Source organism: Lepidochelys olivacea, assembly GCF_965140295.1.
Source record: "Lepidochelys olivacea isolate rLepOli2 genome assembly, chromosome: 2".
Classification (NCBI taxonomy): domain Eukaryota; kingdom Metazoa; phylum Chordata; order Testudines; family Cheloniidae; genus Lepidochelys; species Lepidochelys olivacea.
The window spans coordinates 271,568,112-271,588,637 of NC_140412.1; the positions used below are offsets into that span (position 1 = coordinate 271,568,112).

The window sequence follows — 20,526 nt, forward strand, 5'->3', positions numbered from 1 at the left end:
TCTCTGCAGCGATCACACACCCTTATCCCACCACCTACAGACTTGTGTAACACACAAGGTAAACTGAGGCATGCACAGTATTCATACAAAACATTAAGAAAACTCCCATTTTGTCACAGACAGGAAAGGCTTCTGGGCTGGGGTTGGGTCCTTAGATGTGAAAGCCCCAGGGACCGTTCTGCCCATCCCATACAGCCTCCTGCAGAGCCCAGGGTCTCCTTCAGCCCTGCCCAGCCCATCTGCGGGAGGTAAAGCAGGTGTGTTAGAGAGACTCCCGGTCTGGATTCACCCTGTGAGATGGAGTCTCTGTCCCCCTTCGCCCCGGTCAGCTGTTCCATTGTTTGTCTCCACTCAGCCCCCATCTGTTCCTGGTGCCCTGTGACGTGGTGATAGGTGAGGCTCCTGCAGTGCCTGGGGGAAACCAAGCTCCTCTCCCTTCCCCTCTGCCTTACTGTTGGCTTCTCCATCCCCCACCCCCCATGTGCAGCCTCGCACTGTTCAGGGCCCTCACGTCTGTGGCCCTGGATATGGCAGCAGTGTCAAGGTACCTGGATTTCCCTCCTGCTGATGGTGTATCTCACACCTGGCCTTAGGATTCGGGACCTGGCCTGGGAGTTGTGGGGGACAGATTCAATTCTGGACTCTGCCACAGACTCTCTGTGTGACCTTGGGCAGGTCTTTTTGTTCCTGTGAGCCTGAGCCCCATCCGTTCGAGCCTTTTCTGTACACTTCGCTGGGTGTGCAGCATGGCCAGGCTGTGCTCAGAACGGGAGCCAGCTCTCCCTGTGCATTGCACCGGCAAAGAGCTCCTGGCATGGCTAGGTCCTGCCCAGTCTCCCAGGGGCCCTCAGTGGCTGCCCTTTCACCACACCGCACCTGGCTGGCGCTGGAGCTGCGTCTGACAGCGACACCTCCGCATGCCTGGGAAGTGTTCTCTGTCTGCATAGAACTTCAGGGATTTTAAGTCTGGAAAACCTGCCCTGCAGTGAGAGACCGGAGAAACTCATTCTGCTTAGCTTAGCAAAGAAACGGTTCACAGCCCAGAAGTGCCTAAGTGGGGAGGAGATTTGATCTCCCAGACGGAGGCAGAACACGAGCCAGTGGCTGGAAGTTGATGTCGGCAAAGTTCAAATGGGAAATAAGCAATTTTTTTCCCAGCAAGGATAACTCCCCATTGGAACAGCTGGCTGTCACGGAGTCCCTGGGCGATGCTCTGGAATTGCTCCCTATGAAGCCAGGCAGGACTCTGGGGCAGTCTCCTTTCTGTGAGCAGCCTGTCTGCAGGACACACAGCTCACCCGGCTTCCCCCTTCCTGGGTCTGACCTTGGAGCATTCAGCCTCCTCTGCCCCTCTGTGCGCTTCCCCCAGCGAATCTGCCCAGGTGGGGTCCTGGGGAAGCCAGAGGGTCCTGCCCCCCAACTCCGCCATCAGACATGACTCTCAGCCAGCCAGTAAAACGGAAGGTTTATTAGATGACAGGAACACGGTCTAACACAGAGCTTGTAGGTACAGAGAACAGGACCCCTCAGCCGGGTCCATTTTAGGGGGCAGTGAGCCAGACAACCACGTCTGCATGTCACTCCTCGTCCCCAGCCAGCCCCAAACTCAAACTCTCTCCAGCCCCTCCTCCTCTGGGCTTTGTCCCTTTCCCGGGCCAGGAGGTCACCTGATTCCTTTGTTCTCCAACCCTTTAGCTCTCACCTTGCAGAGGGAAAGGGCCAGGCCATCAGTGGCCAGGAAACAGGGTGTCGGCCATTCTCTGTGTCCAGACCCCTGCACACACCTGCCCTCTAGGGCTCTGCATCGATCATACACCCTTACCCCACCACCTAGATACTTAAGAGCTGCCTCAGGGAAACTGAGGCACCCCCACACTATTCAGAGGAAACATTAAGAACAGTCCCACTTCGTCACAGTGGCCTGGGCATGGGATGGGTGTGACGGGTTCCTCCCGGGGCACCACCTGGAACTGGGGTACCGCTAAGCCCCCTGACGCACCAGCCTGGGCTCTCTTTCACACTGTGCTGCTGTGAGAAACGACAAAGCCCTCCAGCCTGCATGTTCACCAGCACACACACAGGTAGGGACACACCCAGCTGCAGTTCTATGCAGGCTCTCTGACCAGCCCGTGCATAGGAAGGCTACAGTTAAGGCAAGTCCCAGCTCCCCAGGCACTCACCCCCTCTGGAGTATAAACCCAGAATTATACTGTCTTGCACTGCACAGGGAGCTGTACAGTGAAAGCTCATAACATTCGCCCCCTCCCTCAATGTGGAGAGGAATATGCAACAGCCGTCTGCCCCTGTGTAATGATTCCCACACACTGGTTTAGATAAAGCAAAAACAAGTTTATTAACTACAAAAGATAGATTTTAAGTGAGTATAAGGGGTAGCAAACAGATCAAAGCAGATTACCAAGTGTGATGAAGTGGGAATGTTGTTAATGTTTTCTCTGAACACTGTGTGGGTGCCTCAGTTTTCCCTATGCAGTTCTTAAGTATCTAGGTGGTGGGATCAGGGGGTGTGATTGTGGCAGAGCTCTAGGGGGCCAGTGGGATTCTGCACAGAGAATGGCCGACACCCTGTCTCCTGGCATCTGATGGCCTGGGCCCCTCCTCTGCAAGGTGCCAACTGAAGGGGTTGGAGAACAGAGAGATCAGGTGGCCTCCTGGCCCGGGAAAGAGACAAAGGTGAGAGGAGGGGCTGGAGAGTTTCAGTTTTGGAGCTGGCTGGGGAAATGGAGGGAGGCTCAGATGGGGCTCTGACCTCCCTGCCCCCAAGACGGACCTGACTGAGGGGTCCTGTTCTCTGTACCTACAAGCCCTAGTTTAGACCATGTTCCTGTCGTCTAATAAACCTTCAGTGTTACTGGCTGGCTGAGAGTCATGTCTGACTGTGGAGTTGGGGGACAGGACCCTCTGGCTTCCCCAGGATCCCCGCCTGTGCGGACTCATGGTGGGAAGTGGACGGGGATGCTGAATGCTCTGAGGTCAGCCCCAGGAAGGTGGAAGTTGTGCAAGCTTCTTGCCCTGGGGAGAGGAGGCATCTCCAGAGTCCTGACTGGCTTCGTAGGGAGAAGTTCCAGAGCATCGCTCAGGGACTCCGTGACAACTGTTGGCACAGGTGGGATGCATTGCACCCCGCGAATGGTGCTTCTTGCAGTAAGTGATTGGGGAGCAGTAAAACGAAGGGGGAGTAACGAGGACCAGGTGTACTGAAGGCTCAGAGAGGGGCTGTTTCAGGGGGTGAAGGAGCTACGCTTAACCCCTGGGAGAGTGTGACCAGCAAAAAGGACTATTGCAGTGATGGGTTCCCCCTGGAGACTGCGGTGAGCTGTTCCAGGGACGAAGGAGTCTGCCGCTCGACCCTGGCAAAGAGGTGTTGACCTCGAGAAGGGCTGGCACCCTAGGGGTTCTCCCTGGAAACCGTGGGAAGCTGAGAGCATACAGGCCTGTGAGTCCACAACACCTTGGGAAGAGCGGAGTGATGGCCTGTCACCGTCTCCTTAAGAAGGACATTGTAACCCTGTGCAAGAAGAGAGCGTTGTGCATTGGAAAGTTCACCAAAGCACAGTTAATCGTGCAGCTGGAGGAGGATGACCGCTCTAAGGAACAGACTCCTGACCCCAAATGGGGCTATAGCAGGATCTGGGAGCAGCTGGAGTGGTAGCCAGGCATCCCCAAGACTCCTGTCCCCAACCAGACAGGGGTCTTCACGATCGGGTTCCCCATCGGGGGATCGGAGATGGACGGGATTGGAGCTGAGTCCGAGAGAGCAAGAGGACTGTGAGAGACAGCGAGAGCCCGAGAAAGAGCTGCAGAAGCAGCAGCAGCATGAACTGGCGGTGGTGGGGCGGAGAGGCCTAGGGGACCTCCCCGGGGTGAGTGGGGATAGACCCCGGGGGGCCAGTTCCGCAGGGAACCTCGAGACTAAATTGCTGCCCCTGGTTAAGGAGGGGTGGCATGTGGATGCCACCTCACTGCCTTTGAGCAGGCTGGAGATTTGAACCAGGGGCACCCTGCGGAAAAGCCCCGGTATCTAGCTCCCTTGCTGGGTCCCAAGGCCATAGACTCCGTCAGCCAGATGGGTGGGGAGGTGGACAGGCTCCCACTCCTGACGCCAACCTATATGTCTGTGTGGAGTCTCCTGGGCTCAGGCCCCTCGGACCCCCAGTGGGAGCGGGAGGTGATGGTCAATGGGGAGACATTCCTGGGGTGGTGAGACCCTGGGACAGAGTGAACTGTTGTCAGACCCTAGGTGGTGCAACTCCACCATATGCTGGGGGGCTGTGTGACCTGGGTGAAGGTCCCAGGGATGAAGCCCCTCGCCCTGCCTATGGCCCGGATCCCTGTGCAGACCCAGGAGGGGTCGGGCTGGCTGATTGTTGGGGTTCTCCAGGATATCAGCTGCGAGTGCTGTTGGGGGATGACTATATCTCTTTGGGACAGGATCCAGGCCCTGCTCCTGTAATGGCTGAGGATTTGAATTTGAATCCAGGGAACCAATTTGCTAAGATGGAAATGGTCAGTGAAAATGCAAATGACCTGGCTGGCAGTGGGGAGGAGCTGCTAAGCTCAGGATACCCACCTGTCTGTAAGCAGCCCCCTGGGGCCGAGTGGGATGGAGAGATGCTCCCCACCCCCCTGCACACCAGAGAGGGGGCTCATGCTGGCTCTGATGCAGTGAGGAAAGCAGTGAGCTCGCTGCCTACCCCCACTGGGACAGCAAGGGCAGCGCTGAGCAAGGGGAGGATATAAGACCCCAGCTGAGGGGGGAGACACAGGCAGTGCAGGACGGCCGCCAACCAGTTTTGCCTGGTCCAGAGGCGCTGCTGGGAAGTGATCCCACGCAGGGAGCGAGCGACCAGGGACAGGGCTCAGCGGGGCTGTGACCCCAGGCCCAGCCCGTGAGAGGGAGCAGGTCCCACTCCCTCCCCCAGCAGCTGAATTCCAGACCGAGCTGCAGAAGGATCCCTCCTTGGAGGAGCTGAGGGAACGTGCTGGCCACAGGCTGCAAACCCCCGTGGGGAAGGCTGCAGGGACAGATCCCCGTGGGAGAAGGGATTCCTGGACCGGGAAGGGGCTCCCCCAGGGGAAATAGAACTGTGGGGGATCAGGAGGCAGCTGGGGGTGCCCCAGAAGTGTTGCCGCTGGCTGTCGTACCTGGCCCATGATGTCCCTCTCTCGGGTCACCACGGGATCCAGGCCCCAGCAGTGGCTGCTGCAGAACTGTGACTGGCCCGGAGTCTGGGACGCGGCCCAGCGGCACGGCAGGTCCTGTGACCCCTTGAGACCCCGGCCCATCACAGAGGAACCTTTCCAGAAGGTGGCCATGGACATATTGGGGCCCCTCAGCAAGGCGACCCGGTCAGGGAAGAAATACGTCCTGGGGGTGATGGATCTCGCCCCCCGCTACCCAGGGGCGGGGGCTCTGTCCTCCACCGAGGCAGACACCAGGGCAGACGCGCTGCTGACCATCTTCAGCAGAGGGGGGGTCTCTAGTCCTGCCTTTCGACCTCAAGGGGGTGTCAGCCACCTCCCAGTGCTGGATGGATCGGCTATTGAGGGGGGTGGAGAACTTGAGCCTGGCATACGTTGAGGATATCTTAGCCAGGCCTGGGAGGAACACGTGTCCCAGGTGAAGAGAGGGCTGGGTCGCCCCAAGGAGGCAGGACTGACGGTAAAAGCTGGAAGGTGTAAGGTGGGGATGGCAGAGGTGTCGTACCTGGGCCACAAGGTGGGGAGCGGCTGCCCAAGCCCAGAGCTGGCCAAGGTCAAGATGGGGGCTCTTAAGCAAAAGAGCCCGAATCGCAGCCCTCCAGACTGGAGCACTGGGAGAAATCCCAATCCCAGTTCGAATCCCAGGGGTATTGGGGTGGCAAAAGGGCCGCATAAACTTTCCTACATGCGGCCTGTGAGTGCCATCAAGCACACCCGACCTAAGGGAGGGTGTGAAACTGGAGGGGCCTGGTGTAACTCCCACCAAGGAATGGGAGAGATGCTGGGGCATCCATGGGAATGTTGGTGGGTTCGAACTTCCCCAGGTCACCGGCTAAAGTGACCTTGCTCAGTTCAGTCTTGAAGAGGGGAGAGATGTGACGAAGTGGGAATGTTCTTAATGTTTCCTCTGAATACTGTGTGAGTGCCTCAGTTTCCCCTATATAGTTCTTAAGTCTCAAGGTGGGGGCCTCAAGGGGTGTGATTGTTGCAGAGCCCTAGGGGGGCCAGTGTGATTCTGCACAGAGAATGGCCGACACCCTGTTTCCTGGCAACTGATGGCCTGGGCCCCTCCTCTGCAAGGTGCGACTAAGATGTTGGAGAACAAGAGATCAGGTGGCCTCCTGGCCCAGGAAAGAGAGAAAGGAGAGGAGGGGCTGGAGAGTTTCAGTTTTGGAGCTGGCTGGGGAAATGGAGGGAGGCCCAGATCCGGGCTCTGGCCTCCCTGCCCCCCAAGACAGACCTGACTGAGGTGTCCTGTTCTCTGTACCTACAAGCTCTGTGTTTAGACCATGTTCCTGTCATCTAATAAACCTTCTATTTTACTGGCTGGCTGAGAATCACGTCTGACTGCGGAGTTGGGGGGCAGGACCCTCTGGCTTCCCCAGGACCCTGCCTGGGCGGACTCGTGGTGTGGACATGGATGCTGAATGCTCCGAGGTCAGCCCCAGGAAGGTGGAAGTTGTGTAAGCTTCTTGCCCTGGGGAGAGGAAGCGTCCCCAGAGTCCTGACTGGCTTCGTAGGGAGCAGTTCCAGAGCATTGCCCAGGATCTCCGTGATGTCTAGCAAAGCAGATAACCTAACATAATAAAAAAACCCCACAAACTAAGCTTAATGTGCTTAATGTCATACCTCGTCCTGCAGAGTTACCCTGAGCCAGATTTATCAGGTCATCCGTTCTTCCAAGTGTGAGGCCTGTTTGGGCTCACAGTGGGTGGGGAGGGACGATGTGGAGCAGCACCTTGATGCTGTATTTATCCGTCCACACACAAACCTGTCAGGAAAGAACGTGACCAAGTTTACCAAGTTGAGCACTTGGGAGTTCAGAAATGCCAGAAATGAGCCTTCCCTCGTTCTTGGGAGGTCTACTATGGCAGAGAGTTTGTTTGGGTGATCATATGCCACGTTTCCCACAGGACCATGCCTCGTTCTGTGCACGGCTTTCCTAGCTATGGAGATGGAATTTCCTGGCATTTATTTTGAAAAAAGAAAAATTGAGGGAAAAATTCATTCATATGCAACTGTAAGCATCTTTGCCTCAGTCACCAGCAGGGTTTGAACTCAGAATTTCTGGGTGCAGTGCAAACCTCTACCACTTGAGCTAACAGAGGAGCTACATTCGCTAACAGCAGTGGTAGGTTATATCCTCGGTCAAGAAGCCACTAGAGGAGGATGCAAAACACACTGGGTTATTTATACATGAGTAGCCTCACTTTACAGACAGCATGGCTAAGGCCAAAGAGATGCAGGTTCTTTCTGCGAGGCAGCGTGGCTAAGGATCCGATTCTGTCACAAAGGTCACAGATTCTGTGACTTTAATGGACCTTAATGACTTCTTCGGTTTCAGCCGGCAGCCGCGGTGGGGCTGGAGCAACTGTCAGCCCCTGCCCAGGAGTAGCAGACTAGGGCAGGAGCTGTGGCGGGGCTGGGTCAGCCCCCGCTGCAGGTGCAGCCCCCAGGGCCAAAGCAGCAACTGGGCTGGGTCAGCCTCCATCACAGGAGCAGTGGCTGGGGCAGGAGCAGTGGCCAGCAGTCAGCCCCCGGCAGGGCTCTGGCTTTTAGTGTGCCGTCCCCAGGTACTTTTAGTAAAGGTCAAGGACACATCACAGGCTTCCATGACTTTTTGTTTGTTACCCACAACCTGTCTGTGACTTTTACTAAAAGTACTCCTGACAAAATCTTAACCTCAAGCAGCCGAGACTTGGGTCTGCTCCGTTACACGCTGTGTTACGCTCCCAGCTCTGCAAAGGAGCAGGCTGATACTGGCCTGCTTCCCAGTGTGGGGCAACGAGGCCTTGGTCAGCAGCAAGGGAGGTGCACGGAGTGAACAGCGCTCAGGAGAAGCGGTGAGGTAAGAACGCTCCTTCTCCTGGCTCCTTGCCAAGTGCTGCTTTCCGTAGGCCAGATGAGGGAGTATAGCAGGTGAAGGGTCCATTTTGTCTTTATGCGGGGCGCTGTTCTGTGGGCAATGCGGAGGGTTCAGCGGGGCGGGAGGAGCGTGCTTAGTGCACATGGACAGCCCAGAAAAGGAAGGCGCAAGCCAACACCCAGCTGCACTGGACATGTGCTGTTGGGGACTGTCTGCTGTGCAGGTTAGAACTTGGCCACCTCTGACCGGGTTTTCCCAGAGACAGCGGAAGGTGCCTCCCTGACCCCCGGACTATCCTCTTGCCAACTTTCTAGTACCTGCTGCAGCCCCCGGAGGCACGAGAGCTCTGTAGAGAAATGGCTTTACCTGCTGGCAGCTGAGCTTGCTCTCCAGAAGAACCATTACGGAGACGCCCTGAATGAGCCAGCCAGAAGCAGGCACTGACTTGGCAAATCTCAGCCCATACAGCTCAAGTCTGGGGAAGTCATTAGCAACGGGAAACTGGGGCTTATGGTGGGTCGTGTCAGGCAACCGTAACTCTAGGCAGCGCGGCCAGCCCCACTTGTAAATGTGTGCTCTGCTGGTGGCAGAGAAAGGGCAGATCTTACACCCCATTGCCGGGATCCCAGGCAGCAGCTGTGGTCAAACCCAAAGCCAGACGCTTTCTCTCTTTCTGTGCATCAGGAGCTGTGTGACTGGTTGTGTGGCCCTTGGGAGGTTGGTGTGTGGGCCGGGAGAAGGGTCTCCTTCCCTGTGGGTCAGGCGGTGACTTGACAGCAGAGGTGTCCATCAAAGCAACGGGAGATCGGGGGGCTGGTAGGGGGTGGCTGGTGCTGGGCCTCCATGGTTGTAGTTGTACCTGTTCCGTGGTACAAAGGGAAGCCCCCTTGCATTCAGCCGCCCTCTCTTGAGCCAGCAGGGCTCCAGCATCTGCTCTTCGCTCCCATCCAGTTCAAGGATGCTCAGTGCTCCGCCTGGCGAACCACGGATGGCACTGGATGGCAAGCTGGGGGGTGCAGTGCCTGGGCCCTCTGAGGTGGGCCTTGCTGCCCCAGCAGTAAGTGTGTGTGTCACCCACACTGGCTTGGCTGATGTGCTGGCCCCATGTCGATTAGCACGGAGAGGGCAGGGCACTTTCACACACATTTGTGTTGCAGGGCATCGTGGGGAACCTGTCCAGCGGCAAGTCGGCCTTGGTGCATCGCTACCTGACTGGCACGTACGTGCAGGAGGAGTCCCCAGAAGGTAAGGGCCTCTTGCCCTCCTGGGGGCTGTCCCCATGCTGAGCTCTGGGCAGGGGAAGATGGGCTCTGACTCCTAGTCCCTGGCTTAAGAAGTGACCCCCCAGCTAGACTTCTCTCTGGGCAATGCCAGCCTCACAGCTGCCCCCAGGCGCCTGCCCACCTGGCTGCCTTTCATCAGGTGTGTCCCTGGAGGTGTGCACCCTGCATACCCCCCTCCCTCCCCCCGACCCTGGCTCAGTGCACTGCTTTGCCTTGTCCCCAGGTGGCCGGTTTAAGAAGGAGATCGTAGTGGATGGTCAGAGTTACCTGTTGCTGATTCGAGATGAAGGGGGTCCCCCCGAGCTCCAGGTAAGATCCCCCCTCTCCCCCGCACTAGTCCCGCCCCTTGAGAGCCCTGTGCAAGGAGTGGAGAGCTCCTGGGGAAGGAGAGAGGAGGCTGCTGGCCGTCAGTCCGGGAAGAGGCATCAGGGGTTTGTGTCTCACAACAGGGTTGGATGGGAGACCAGGAAGCGCTTAAAAACTGCAGGGAGTGGATGGTGGGGTCAGCACAGGGTGCTCCCCCCCAATCAGTGCTGACCCCAGTGCGGTGTGAGGGGCGCTGGGCTGCAGGGAGCGGGGCTGTAGGGCGTGGGGCAGGGGCTCAGTGGTGCAGGCCCAGGGGTGCAGAGAGCAGGGCAGGGGCTCAGTGGGGCAGGTGCAGGGCTGCAGAGAGCAGGGCGGGCGCTGGGCTGCAGGGCATGGGGCAGGGGCTCAGTGGGGCAGGTGCGGGGCTGCAGAGAGCGGGGCAGGGGCTCAGTGGGGCAGGCGCTGGGTTGCAGGGCATGGGGCAGGGGCTCAGTGGGGCAGGCGCTGGGTTGCAGGGCATGGGGCAGGGGCTCAGTGGGGCAGGTGCGGGGCTGCAGAGAGCAGGGCAGGGGCTCAGTGGGGCAGGTGCGGGGCTGCAGAGAGCGGGGCAGGGGCGCAGTGGGGTGGGCGCTGGGCTGCAGAGAGCGGGGCAGGGGCTCAGTGGGGCAGGTGCGGGGCTGCAGAGAGCGGGGCAGGGGCGCAGTGGGGTGGGCGCTGGGCTGCAGGGAGCGGGGCAGGGGCGCAGTGGGGTGGGCGCTGGGCTGCAGAGAGCGGGGCAGGGGCGCAATGGAGCAGGGCAGGGGCGCAGTGGGGCAGGCCCGGGGCTGCAGAGAGCAGGGCAGGGGCGCAGTGGGGCAGGCCCGGGGCTGCAGAGAGCAGGGCAGGGGCGCAGTGGGGCAGGGCAGGGGCGCAGTGGGGCAGGCCCGGGGCTGCAGAGAGCAGGGCAGGGGCGCAGTGGGGAGGCCCGGGGCTGCAGAGAGCAGGGCAGGGGCACAGTGGGGCAGGCCCGGGGCTGCAGAGAGCAGGGCAGGGGCGCAGTGGGGCGGGTGCTGGGCTGCAGAGAGCGGGGCAGGGGCGCAGTGGGGCGGGCGCTGGGCTGACGACCGGTATCTCCCCCAGTTCGCCGCCTGGGTGGACGCCGTGGTGTTTGTCTTCAGCCTGGAGGACGAGATCAGCTTCCAGACGGTTTATAACTACTACCTGCGGCTCTCCAGCTACCGCAGCACGGCCGAGGTGCCCATGGTCCTGGTGGGGACGCAAGGTGAGAGGGACCCAGGGCGAGCGCTGCCGGGACACCCCGGCATGCCAGGGCTGGCTGTGCCTGTAAGGGGCTCACAGGGACTCCGTGTGGGGCCTGGGCTTTCACTTCTGGGAGGGCCAGTCGCTCCCCCAACAAGTCTCTCCTGCGCTGGGGTGGCAAGCCCCTCCGGGAACATCAGACACCATGGCACCCGGTGCCAGCTGTTGCCTCTCCCTCCCACGCTCCCCCCCTCCCCCCGGGCACCCTGAGGCGTCCCGGCACCTCCCCCACCCCCACTCTGGGCCACCCTGAGGAGTCCCGGCACCTCCCCCACCCCCACTCTGGGCCCCCCTGAGGCGTCCTGGCACCTCCCCCCCACCCCATCCCGACTCTGGGCTCCCCTGAGGTGTCCTGGCACCCCCCCCACACCACCCCAAACCATGGCCCCCCTGACGCATCCCAGTACCCCTTGCAGGAGGTTGGCGTCGGGCAGAGGGTGGAGAGGGGGTCTCAGGGCTGCACCCAGGGGCTTGCCTAGGATCTCAGCCCAAGCAGGCCCGCATGGCCCAGCAAAGGCCAGTGTGATAGGCGGATGAATCTCTCGGGGCCCTGGGCAGAGACTGAAGGCGGTGGGGGCAGAGAAACTTCTCCAGGTCCTGCCAGTGCCAGGTGCAGAGGAGGAGATGAGTCTTGACGGACCTGCCCAGGCTGGCAGAGTGGGCTCAGGGGAAGGTGACTGGGTGCATGGGGGCTCCCGTGGGCCGGGCTGGCCAGGGGATTTGAGCCGGGAGGCGCTTTCCCGTCAGTCAGAATGGGGGGCAGAAGCTGGCCGTTCTGCAGCAGAAGGGGGCGAATGAGGAGCCTGGGGTACGTCCGTGCTAGCCTGCAGCTGGCAGCCCGCGTCCCAGCCTGGCAGCGGGCCTGACGCTCGCGGGCTCCGGGGATCCTGTGGGCATGGCGGCTCAGGCTGCGGCGTGGGCTCTCAAGCCTTGGTGGTAGCAACGCCTCTCAGACTGCAGTGGCCTAGAGCTGGCATTAGTGTGACTGCTTCTGCCTCACACAGGATGCTTCACGCAGCCATGAGGCCAAGTCCCGCCTTGCAGGGGTCCCACACGCATTAGCCAGCACACATGCCGGGCAGGGGGGTGGAGGCGGGAGGGGTGGAGGACTTCGGCATGGACAAGCCTTTGATGTGTGCCTTTGACTGTGGAGAGAAGGGCAGGGGCGGGTGGGGAGTGGGATTGCCAGGGGCCGGGGGGGTTGTTCCAGGCATGGGAGTGGCAGTGGGGTGTGTAGCAGAGCCCAGTGCTTGCTCTTGCTGGCTTAGCCCACCCTCCTCAAGTTCCCCATGAAGGAGGGGAGTACAGAAATTCCTAGGGTTAGGCTACAAGGAATTAAAGCTAGAGGAGAATCGTCAGTGGTGTCTGCAGGGTGGGGAACACAGCAGGACGGTACCTTCCTGACCCAAGGCCTTGGGCCCCCGGAGGGGGTTGTGGAACCAGGGGATCTGGAGGCAGGCGTGGTGGGGAGGACGAGGGCTGCCAGGTTTCCAGTGACGTGCTGTGGAACCCGGCTATCTCAGCCCGGGACAGAAGGGGCCTGGGCTTTGGAGCTGGTTATCCCAGCCCTGCTTGGGGCTGGAGGGACCCTGGGAATGTGCTGGGACCCTGGTATTTTGGGGGGCTCCAGGGTGGGATGGGGGCGTGGAAACCTGTTTTCTAATTCTTCCTCTCTTTGGTTTCCAGACGCGATCAGTGCCACGAATCCCCGTGTCATCGATGACTCTCGGGCCCGCAAACTCTCCAACGATCTGAAGCGTTGCACGTACTACGAGACCTGCGCCACCTATGGCCTGAACGTCGAGAGAGTCTTCCAGGATGGTAACTGCAGCCCTGGGGCGGAGCCGCGCAGCGCCCGTCCCTGCCCCCTCGCTCTCCGGCCGATACGGGGCTCTGGCACCTGCAGCCCCAGATACCTGTGACTGGCTCGCTGGAGTGCTTGTCTCTCCCAGAGGGCCTGTGTTAGGCAAAGGGAGTGCGAGGCTGGGGAAATGGGTGACTGCAAATGTCCTGGGAGGCAGGGAGGAAGTCCAGTCGAATCCTTTGTATCTAGACATGCTGTGGGGCGGGGAGCAGCCAAACTGCTGGCCGGAGAAGCTGCCCCAAGTAAGGGAACAGAGCATGGAAACAGCTGGGGTAGAAAGCTGCTGCTGTTGCTTGCACGGAGCAGGGGGTCCAGGGGCTTGCAGCCGGAGCCTGCCTTGGGAGAGACGCTGCAAAGGCTGCTCTCCCTTCCCACCCCGTCTCTCCAGGGTGAGCTTGGCCACGAGCCCAACGGGACAGCCTGCACAGGGCTGTGTGGCCGGATGGATTGGAGCTGCGTGCAGGGGAATGGGAGGAGGAGAACTGTGCCCCCAAAGGAAGAGGCTGCAGGCCTAGAGGGTGGCATGGAAGGAGGTTTGGAAAGGACAGTGCACTGCTGACATGGGAGAGGCTTGTTGGAGCAAGGGGCAGCTGAAGTGGAGCTGCAGGGAACACAATGGTGCAACGCAATCCTCTGCAGCCGAGCTTGATTTCTTTCTTGCTTGGTCCTAGAAGAGGGAAGCGTGGTCTAGTGGGCAGGGCCCCGGCTGACTCTGCCACTGACTGTGGGTGAGTCCTTCCCCTTTTGTAAGATAGGTAATGGACTTGCTCCCCCTCTGCAAAGCCTCCGGGGCTTCAGGGAAAGGGCTATCCAAGAGCTGAGGGTTAGGGGATTCACCTTCTCGGCAACAGGACCCATTGAAGTAAGAGAAGGAAGTGTAGCAGTGGTAACCCTGATATTGAATCGTGCGCCTTTGGGAGGCTGGCAGGGAATACTTGGTCTTGACAGGCCATGTGTGCCGGGAGGGGAGGAGCCAGATTTTCTTTGCTTTAGATGGTAATCAAGTGTTCAGTGCTTTAGGACTCCTGGGGAGTGCTGACCACCCCCCCCCCCCCCCCCCCCCCCAGGAAACACTGCTCCTGGCCGTACTGCTTCACTGCCATTAGGCTAAATGACTTCCTACCAAGGGGTTGTCCAGGTACATGGGATGGACTGACCTAGAGAGACCACAATGTGGCCAAGAGGGGGCGGCAGAAGTGATGGCTCTAAAATGGCTGGGATCCAGAGCCAGCTGTCAAGGGAAGGTCTGGACAGTTATGTTGTAGTGGAGACCTGACTGAAACCTGGATAAAGGGTCCTCTGACGACACAGGCCAGTGGGCCTGGGCAAGGTGTGTTCTGGGAGATTATGGGAACTGGCTAACTGAATTCACCAGGCACTGCCAATTCGTGCACTTGGGACTCACCAGTGTGCACCCCAGCTTCAGCTCCGGGTGAAGTGTCCATGCCAGCTGGCACCTGCCTGCATGTCTCACCCTCTCTCTAGAACAGTGGGAGAGACTAGGTGTGAGCCCCTGGAGCGTGAGCAGGGGAGATCTGGCCAGACAAACTAAGTTGTTTCTGGACAGGATCCAGAGGGAAGCAGGTTTCTGGGAAGTGTCTGGTACCTGGTGTCACTAAATCGGACTTGGAAATTCATTGAAATCAGCTGGGGGATGGCCCTCTGCCATGGGCCGGGGCTGGCCGCAGGGCAGTTCAGCAGATACGGATCCGCAACAAAGGGGTGAGTTGAAGAAGGTGTCCAGTGTGGGCCATAGGGCTGCCAGCCCAGCACAGACACTGACTGCCTTTGGGCAAGTTGCTTCACCTCTCAGCCTGTGAAGTGGGGCCCGTGACCCTAAGCTCCCTCCTGGGGCTGTGAGGACTTGGGGGCAGTGTTGGCAAAGTGCTGGGGCCGGGTTTTCAGTCGTGATCTGGAAGGACGCTGCGAGGTGTTGGTCAGCCGGGAGGAGCAGAAAACGCAGTGAAGCCCGGGAAGTGATCCAGAGGGGGTGAGATGCCTTGGAAGGAAATAGCAGAATGGGGCGTGGAGAGTGCTGGGTTGTAGCGAGGGTTGGGGCTTCTGGTGCTTCAGCCCCGATGCAGGCTAACCGTGCTGAGCGCGGCTGTCTGTGACTCCATGCCTACGGCGCCCACGGGTGCCTGGGCATCACCTGCATGAGGGCTCCCAGCCGTGAAGCTGAGCTGGTGACCGCAGCACTAGGACAGCTGAGCCAGAACGTGCAGTAATGCCCCGGGGCACATGGCTGTGGGCGGGGAGTGAGTGGGGCAGACAGCAGAGGAGCAGGCCTGGTGAAGCGTTACCGACACTAGAGAGGTGACACTAACCACTGTGTGCTCGCACTAGCATACCCGGAGCACACTTGTCTACACGTTGCACAGCGAGATCACACTCCCTGGGAGTTAGATTTGCTTCCCCTTCCACCAGTGCAGGGCCAGGATGGAAGGGGATCACGGGTCTCATAGCCCTGGGGTGCAAACTGTCCTCCCACTAGCATCCCATGGTGCACTGGCCAGGCCTGCCTAGCTCCGTTAGTAGCCAATGTCTGCTAGGGATAAACAAGTTCAGATCAGCAGGCCCAGATAACAGGCACCCAGCAGTCCCACCAGAGCTGGCTGAGGAGATCTCTGGCCCACAGTTGATAGTTTTTAACAAATCTTAGAATGCTGGGGACGTTCCAGGAGACTGGAGGAGTATCACTGTTGTGCCAATATTCAGAAAGGCAAGAGGGATGATATGGGCCCATTAGCCTGGCACCCGTCCTGGAGAAAGGGAGACAGGATTCGTTGGATAAATTGAAGGAATATCATTAATGCCAGTCGAGATGGGTTTATGGAAAACAGGTCTCCTCAAACACACCTGGTGTCATTCTAGGATGAGATTCCAAGATTGCTTGATAAAGGTGATTGTGTAAGTACGAGACTTGGCATCTGCAAGGCGGCTGACGTAAAGCTTTGTCTCCACTGACAAGCTGCCCTGGTGCAGCTCCGCCCCGTCACGCTTAATGAAGATGCTCCTCCGCCGACGGGTGAGGGGTTGGCGTAGGTGTCCCACCTCCCCGAGAGGCGGCAGCTAGGTGGGCAGGAGAAGCGCTCCCATCGAGATCCTGATAAGCACCTTGTGATGTAGCTCTACTGACATAAGCAGGTAGCTCAGAGCAGGGCTTAGGGCTTGTCCCTGCGGAGGCTGTAGTGTAGACGTAGCCTAGGTTGGCATAACCGATGTCGCTGGGGTGTGACTAAGCCGCCCCCTGAGCGACGTGAGTTACGCCACCAGAAGTGCCGGTGTGCACAGTGCTGTCAGCAAGAGAGCTTCTCCCGCCAGCACGGCTCCTGCTGCTCGCGGAGCTCTCCCGTCGGCATCGCGTGTTTTCGCCAGATGCGCCGACGGGTGTACGTGCAGACAGGCCTTCAGTGCGCAGCACGCTGGGTGTAAATCTAGAGAAGCCTCGCCTGCTGCCCAGCGCCCTCTCCGTCCCCGAGGGCTGACGCGGCAGTAGGTCAGAGCGCACGCCAGCCCCAGCACTGAACGGCAGCAGGGCCTGCTTGGCCGGTTAGCGTGCGCCAGGCTAGTCTGCTGTAGGCTGACACTCCAGCCTGCCGCACGCCGCGTCTCCATGTGGAGCAGCCCCTCGTGCCTCTTGTATGGGTTTAGATGGACTATGTGGGCCGAACATACGAACGGCCACACTGGGTCAGACCAAAGGTCCATCTAGCCCAGTCTCCTGTCTTCCGACAGTGGCCAATGCCAGGTGCCCCAGAGGAGTGAACAGAACAGGGAATCATCCAGTGATCCATTCCCAGTTTCTGGCAAACCGAGGCTTGGGACACAGTGTAAGGTGTAAGCATGACCCAGTCACTGTCCAACATTAAACAGCTTTAAACGAGGTTTGAGGTTTGGTATCCAGAGACCGCAGCCTGCTTAGCACCATGGCAAACACTCCATTAAAAACTCCTGTTAACCTTGTATTAAAGCCACAGAAAAGAAGGAATAATAGTTACAGCACCCAAAATGTTAAGTATTAACTCAGGCTCTCATTTTAACAACATTCCTTGTCCCTTTCCCTTTAGCTGGGGGGAGATTTTAGAAGGAACCCTTGTTTGACCGTCACTGGGATGGTATCACAGATGGTAATGACGGAACACAGACGTAGTTGGATAGATGAGCTGGAGCGGTGGTTGTTGCTAAAGTCTGATCCCATTTCCTAGAAGACAAAACAAGGCAAACACCCACGAAAGGGGAGAGAAAAGAAAACGGAGAGAAAATGCAGCTTCTGAGTTAGCTGTCGACTTTCGCTTGCACCCTCCTCCTACTGGAGAAACGGGCCAGTGCGTGGTCTGATCAGCCACTCCGAGGCCTTGCAAACTTGTACCAGGAACAGGCTGTCAGGCCATTGCTTTTAGCTGCCTCTTTCAGGTCTCAGGCTGTGGCCGTGTTGCAAAATACCCCATTTTGGCTGGCCAAGCCGGACTCCTGTGAGACAGAAGGAAAAAGGAGAGGGCTTTGAAAAAGGAGGAGTGAGGTTGGGAAGGGGAAGGACATGTGGGGGATGGGGGGGAAAGAGCCCAAGTCTCACATCACAGGTGGCATTTGGGAATAGCTGGCGCTGGGGTCATCCGGCTCCCTCTCTGTGGCCCAGTCTGGCCAGCACATCTCTCAGGATTAGGATGAAGATGGTCTGGGGTCCCAGCAGAGGGTGGGGGAGGCAGTCATGAGGATGAAGCATGCTCCAGTCGCCAATTTCCCCTCCAAAGTCTCTTTCATTAAGGGCCTGAAAAGGAAGTGGTGGGTGGAATAGCCCGTCCTCTCATTGTTTTGTCCATCAGCTGGGCCTAATTGCTGACATGCCAGTTTTGGTTCACTGATTTTTGGTCTCATGCAGTCTGGTTTACCAGACATGTTTTTAACATAGTCCTTGAGTTATGTCAGCAGGCTTTTTGTATGGACTAATTCAGTTTTTCTGTCTCCCTTTTGTACCTTTTCCCACCAAAAGTTTTAGCTTATTGTGACATTTTGTGAACTTTCAGTCACTTCTTACAGTTGAATTTACAATGAGGATTTATTTGTAGGCCCAATCATTACAGCCCACCATGCGACATTCTGATTAAAATATCAGCACTATCCAGTATCAGTGAAGTGCACATCAGATGGATCAAGAGCTGGCTGACATCTAAAATGTAGTTATCAATAGAGAGTCACCATTGAATGGTGGGGTCCACAGGGATTGGTACTTGGCCCAACGCTAGTCAACATTTTCATCAGCGACCTGGAAGTCCATATAAAATTACTGCTGATAAAATGTGTGGACGACTTGAAGATTGGGGTCTGAGGAGATCAGACTAGATGATGATGTGGTCTCTTCTAGACTTAGTTTATGAGTTTCCAGTGTGACGCTAGGCAAGAGCGTTAGAGCGATCTTTGACCGTATAAACGGGAATAGGAGTAGGGAAGCGATGTTACCTCTGTACAGTGTTGGTGAACACTGCAACCAGTTCTGGTGTCCCCATTTTTAAAAGGATGTTGAAAAGCTGGAGAGGGTTCAGAAAAGAGAGAGAAATGATTCACGGGCTGGAGAAAATGCCTGGCAGTGAGAGGACCCAGGAGCTCAATTTGTGTAGCTTCTCACAAAGACGACTGAGAGGTGACTTGATTACAATGTAGAAGTGCCTGGGCACTAGAGGGCTCTATACTCTAGCCTCTAGCGGAGACAGGCAGAACACTGGCTGGAAGCTGAAACCTGACACATTCAAACTAGAAATGCGGTGCACATTTTTAACAGTGCGATTAACCACGGCAACAGACTCCCCAGGGAAGTGGTGAGTTCTCCAATTCTGGATGTCTCTAGATCCAGACTAGGGGCCTTTCTGGAAGATGCTTTATCTAAGTGCCAGTGGCTGGGTTCGATGCAGAGGTCCCTGGGGAAACAGAATGACCCGTCAGACACAGGAGGTCAGATGATCTGATGGTCCTTTCTAAAATTAAACTTTATGAGTCTGGGACCCGTCTGGTCTGCTTCCCTCACTCTGCTGCGCAGGGATCAGGTTTTCTGCGGTCTCCTCCATGGAACTCAGGTTTTGTCACCACTTTGCTAGCACCAACATCCGGAACGATGGTGACTCCCTTCTGCTCCGGTGCTGACGTGTCTCGGAGGCCTTCCTTCGAGCGTGCGGCTAGTGTAGCCGATGTGCAGGCAATGGGGAGTCAGGCTGTGCTGAATTCACTCTGCTCTGCTCTGCTCTGGGCTCTGGAGAGCTGTGGAGACGGGAAGGGTCGTCGGTTCTGGTGTGTTAGGGTCAGGGTAGCAGGGGCGAAGCAGCGGGACCCCTCAGCTGTCTGGAGCTCTGGAATGAATTCTCAGGGTTCATTTTCTGTCAGCCTGAGGTGCAGCGGGACAGCACAAAGCCTCCCTGCGTTGCTGCGGCCATAGACCGCAGGATCCTGAGGAGAGAGTGCTGGGTCTGTGAAATGGGGAGCACAGGGACAAGGGGTGCGGTTGAGATATTGCTGGGATGCCAGGATCTGTTTAGTGAGTCTCAGGATCCGGACACAGTAGCAGAAACAGTGACCAAGCCAGTTTGGGAGGAGGAGGAGCCTGCTAGAGCAGGTAAGCAGCGTGTGCTCTGGGGCCCGATGCTGCCGGCTCGGGGAGAGCTGCCTTTAGTGTTGGATAAAGGAGCAGTTACGGTCTTGTCTGAGTGCGTAGCAGTGTGTCTCTCTCCATGTCCTGCTAGTCCCCGCTCCCCACCCATCACTGCTCAGCCCCTCCCTACCTGACCCCATTCAGTGCTCCTCGTTATCTCTCCACTATTCTAAGAACATAAGTACATAAGACCACCTGATCAGGATGGTGATAGTGACTGTGAAATGCTCAGGTTGATTAGAGAGGCCATTAACATAGGAAACTCAATAATATTGAGGGATTTCAGCTATCACCATATTGACTGGGTCCATGTCACCTCAGGATGGGATGCAGAGATAAAGTTTCTTGACACCTTAAATGACTGCTTCTTGGAGCAGCTGGTCCTGGAACCCACCAGAGGAGAGGCAATTCTTGATTTAGTCCTAAGTACAGCACAGGATCAGGTCCAAGAGGTGAATAGAGTTGGACTGCTTGGTAATAGTGACCCTAATCTAATTCAATTTAACATCCCTGTGGCGGGGAAAACACCCCAGCAGCCCACCACGGCAGCATTTAATTTCAGAAGGGGGAACTACACAGAAATGAGGAGGTTAGTGAAACAGAAATTAAAAGGTACAGTGCCAAAAGTGAACTCTCTGCAAGCTGTGTGGAAACTTTTTAAAGACACCATCATAGGGGCTCAGCCTCGGTGTGTATCCCAAATTAAAAAACACAGTAAGAGAACCAAAAAGCACCACTGTGGCTAAACAACAAAGTCAAAGAAGCAGTGAGAGGCAAAAAGGCATCCTTTAAAAAGTGGAAGTTAAATCCCAGTGAGGAAAATAGAAAGGAGCATAAACACAGGCAAATGAAGTGCCAAAATACAATTAGTCAGGCCAAAAAAGAATTTGAAGAACTGTTAGACAAAGACTTAAAAAAAATTTTGCTATTACTTTTTAAGTAGATCAGAAGCAGGAAGCCTGTTAAACAACCAATGGGGCCACTGGACGATGGAGATGCTAAAGGAGCACTCAAGGATGATAAGGCCATTGCAGAGAAACCAAATGAA

The 20,526-nt window shown here is 57.4% G+C and overlaps 1 protein-coding gene across 4 annotated transcripts in view; it reads left to right on the forward strand.

Annotated features, from left to right (window-relative positions):
- Positions 1 to 20,526, forward strand: part of AGAP3 (ArfGAP with GTPase domain, ankyrin repeat and PH domain 3) — a 237,126-nt gene that overhangs the window by 90,105 nt on the left and 126,495 nt on the right. For all 4 annotated transcript variants that reach the window (XM_084619178.1, XM_084619179.1, XM_084619180.1 and 1 more), the window contains exons 3-6: positions 9,244 to 9,331; positions 9,593 to 9,678; positions 10,795 to 10,936; positions 12,661 to 12,795. In XM_084619178.1, coding sequence (XP_084475304.1) covers positions 9,244 to 9,331; positions 9,593 to 9,678; positions 10,795 to 10,936; positions 12,661 to 12,795 — 451 coding nt within the window. The remainder of the gene's footprint in view (positions 1 to 9,243; positions 9,332 to 9,592; positions 9,679 to 10,794; positions 10,937 to 12,660; positions 12,796 to 20,526) is intronic.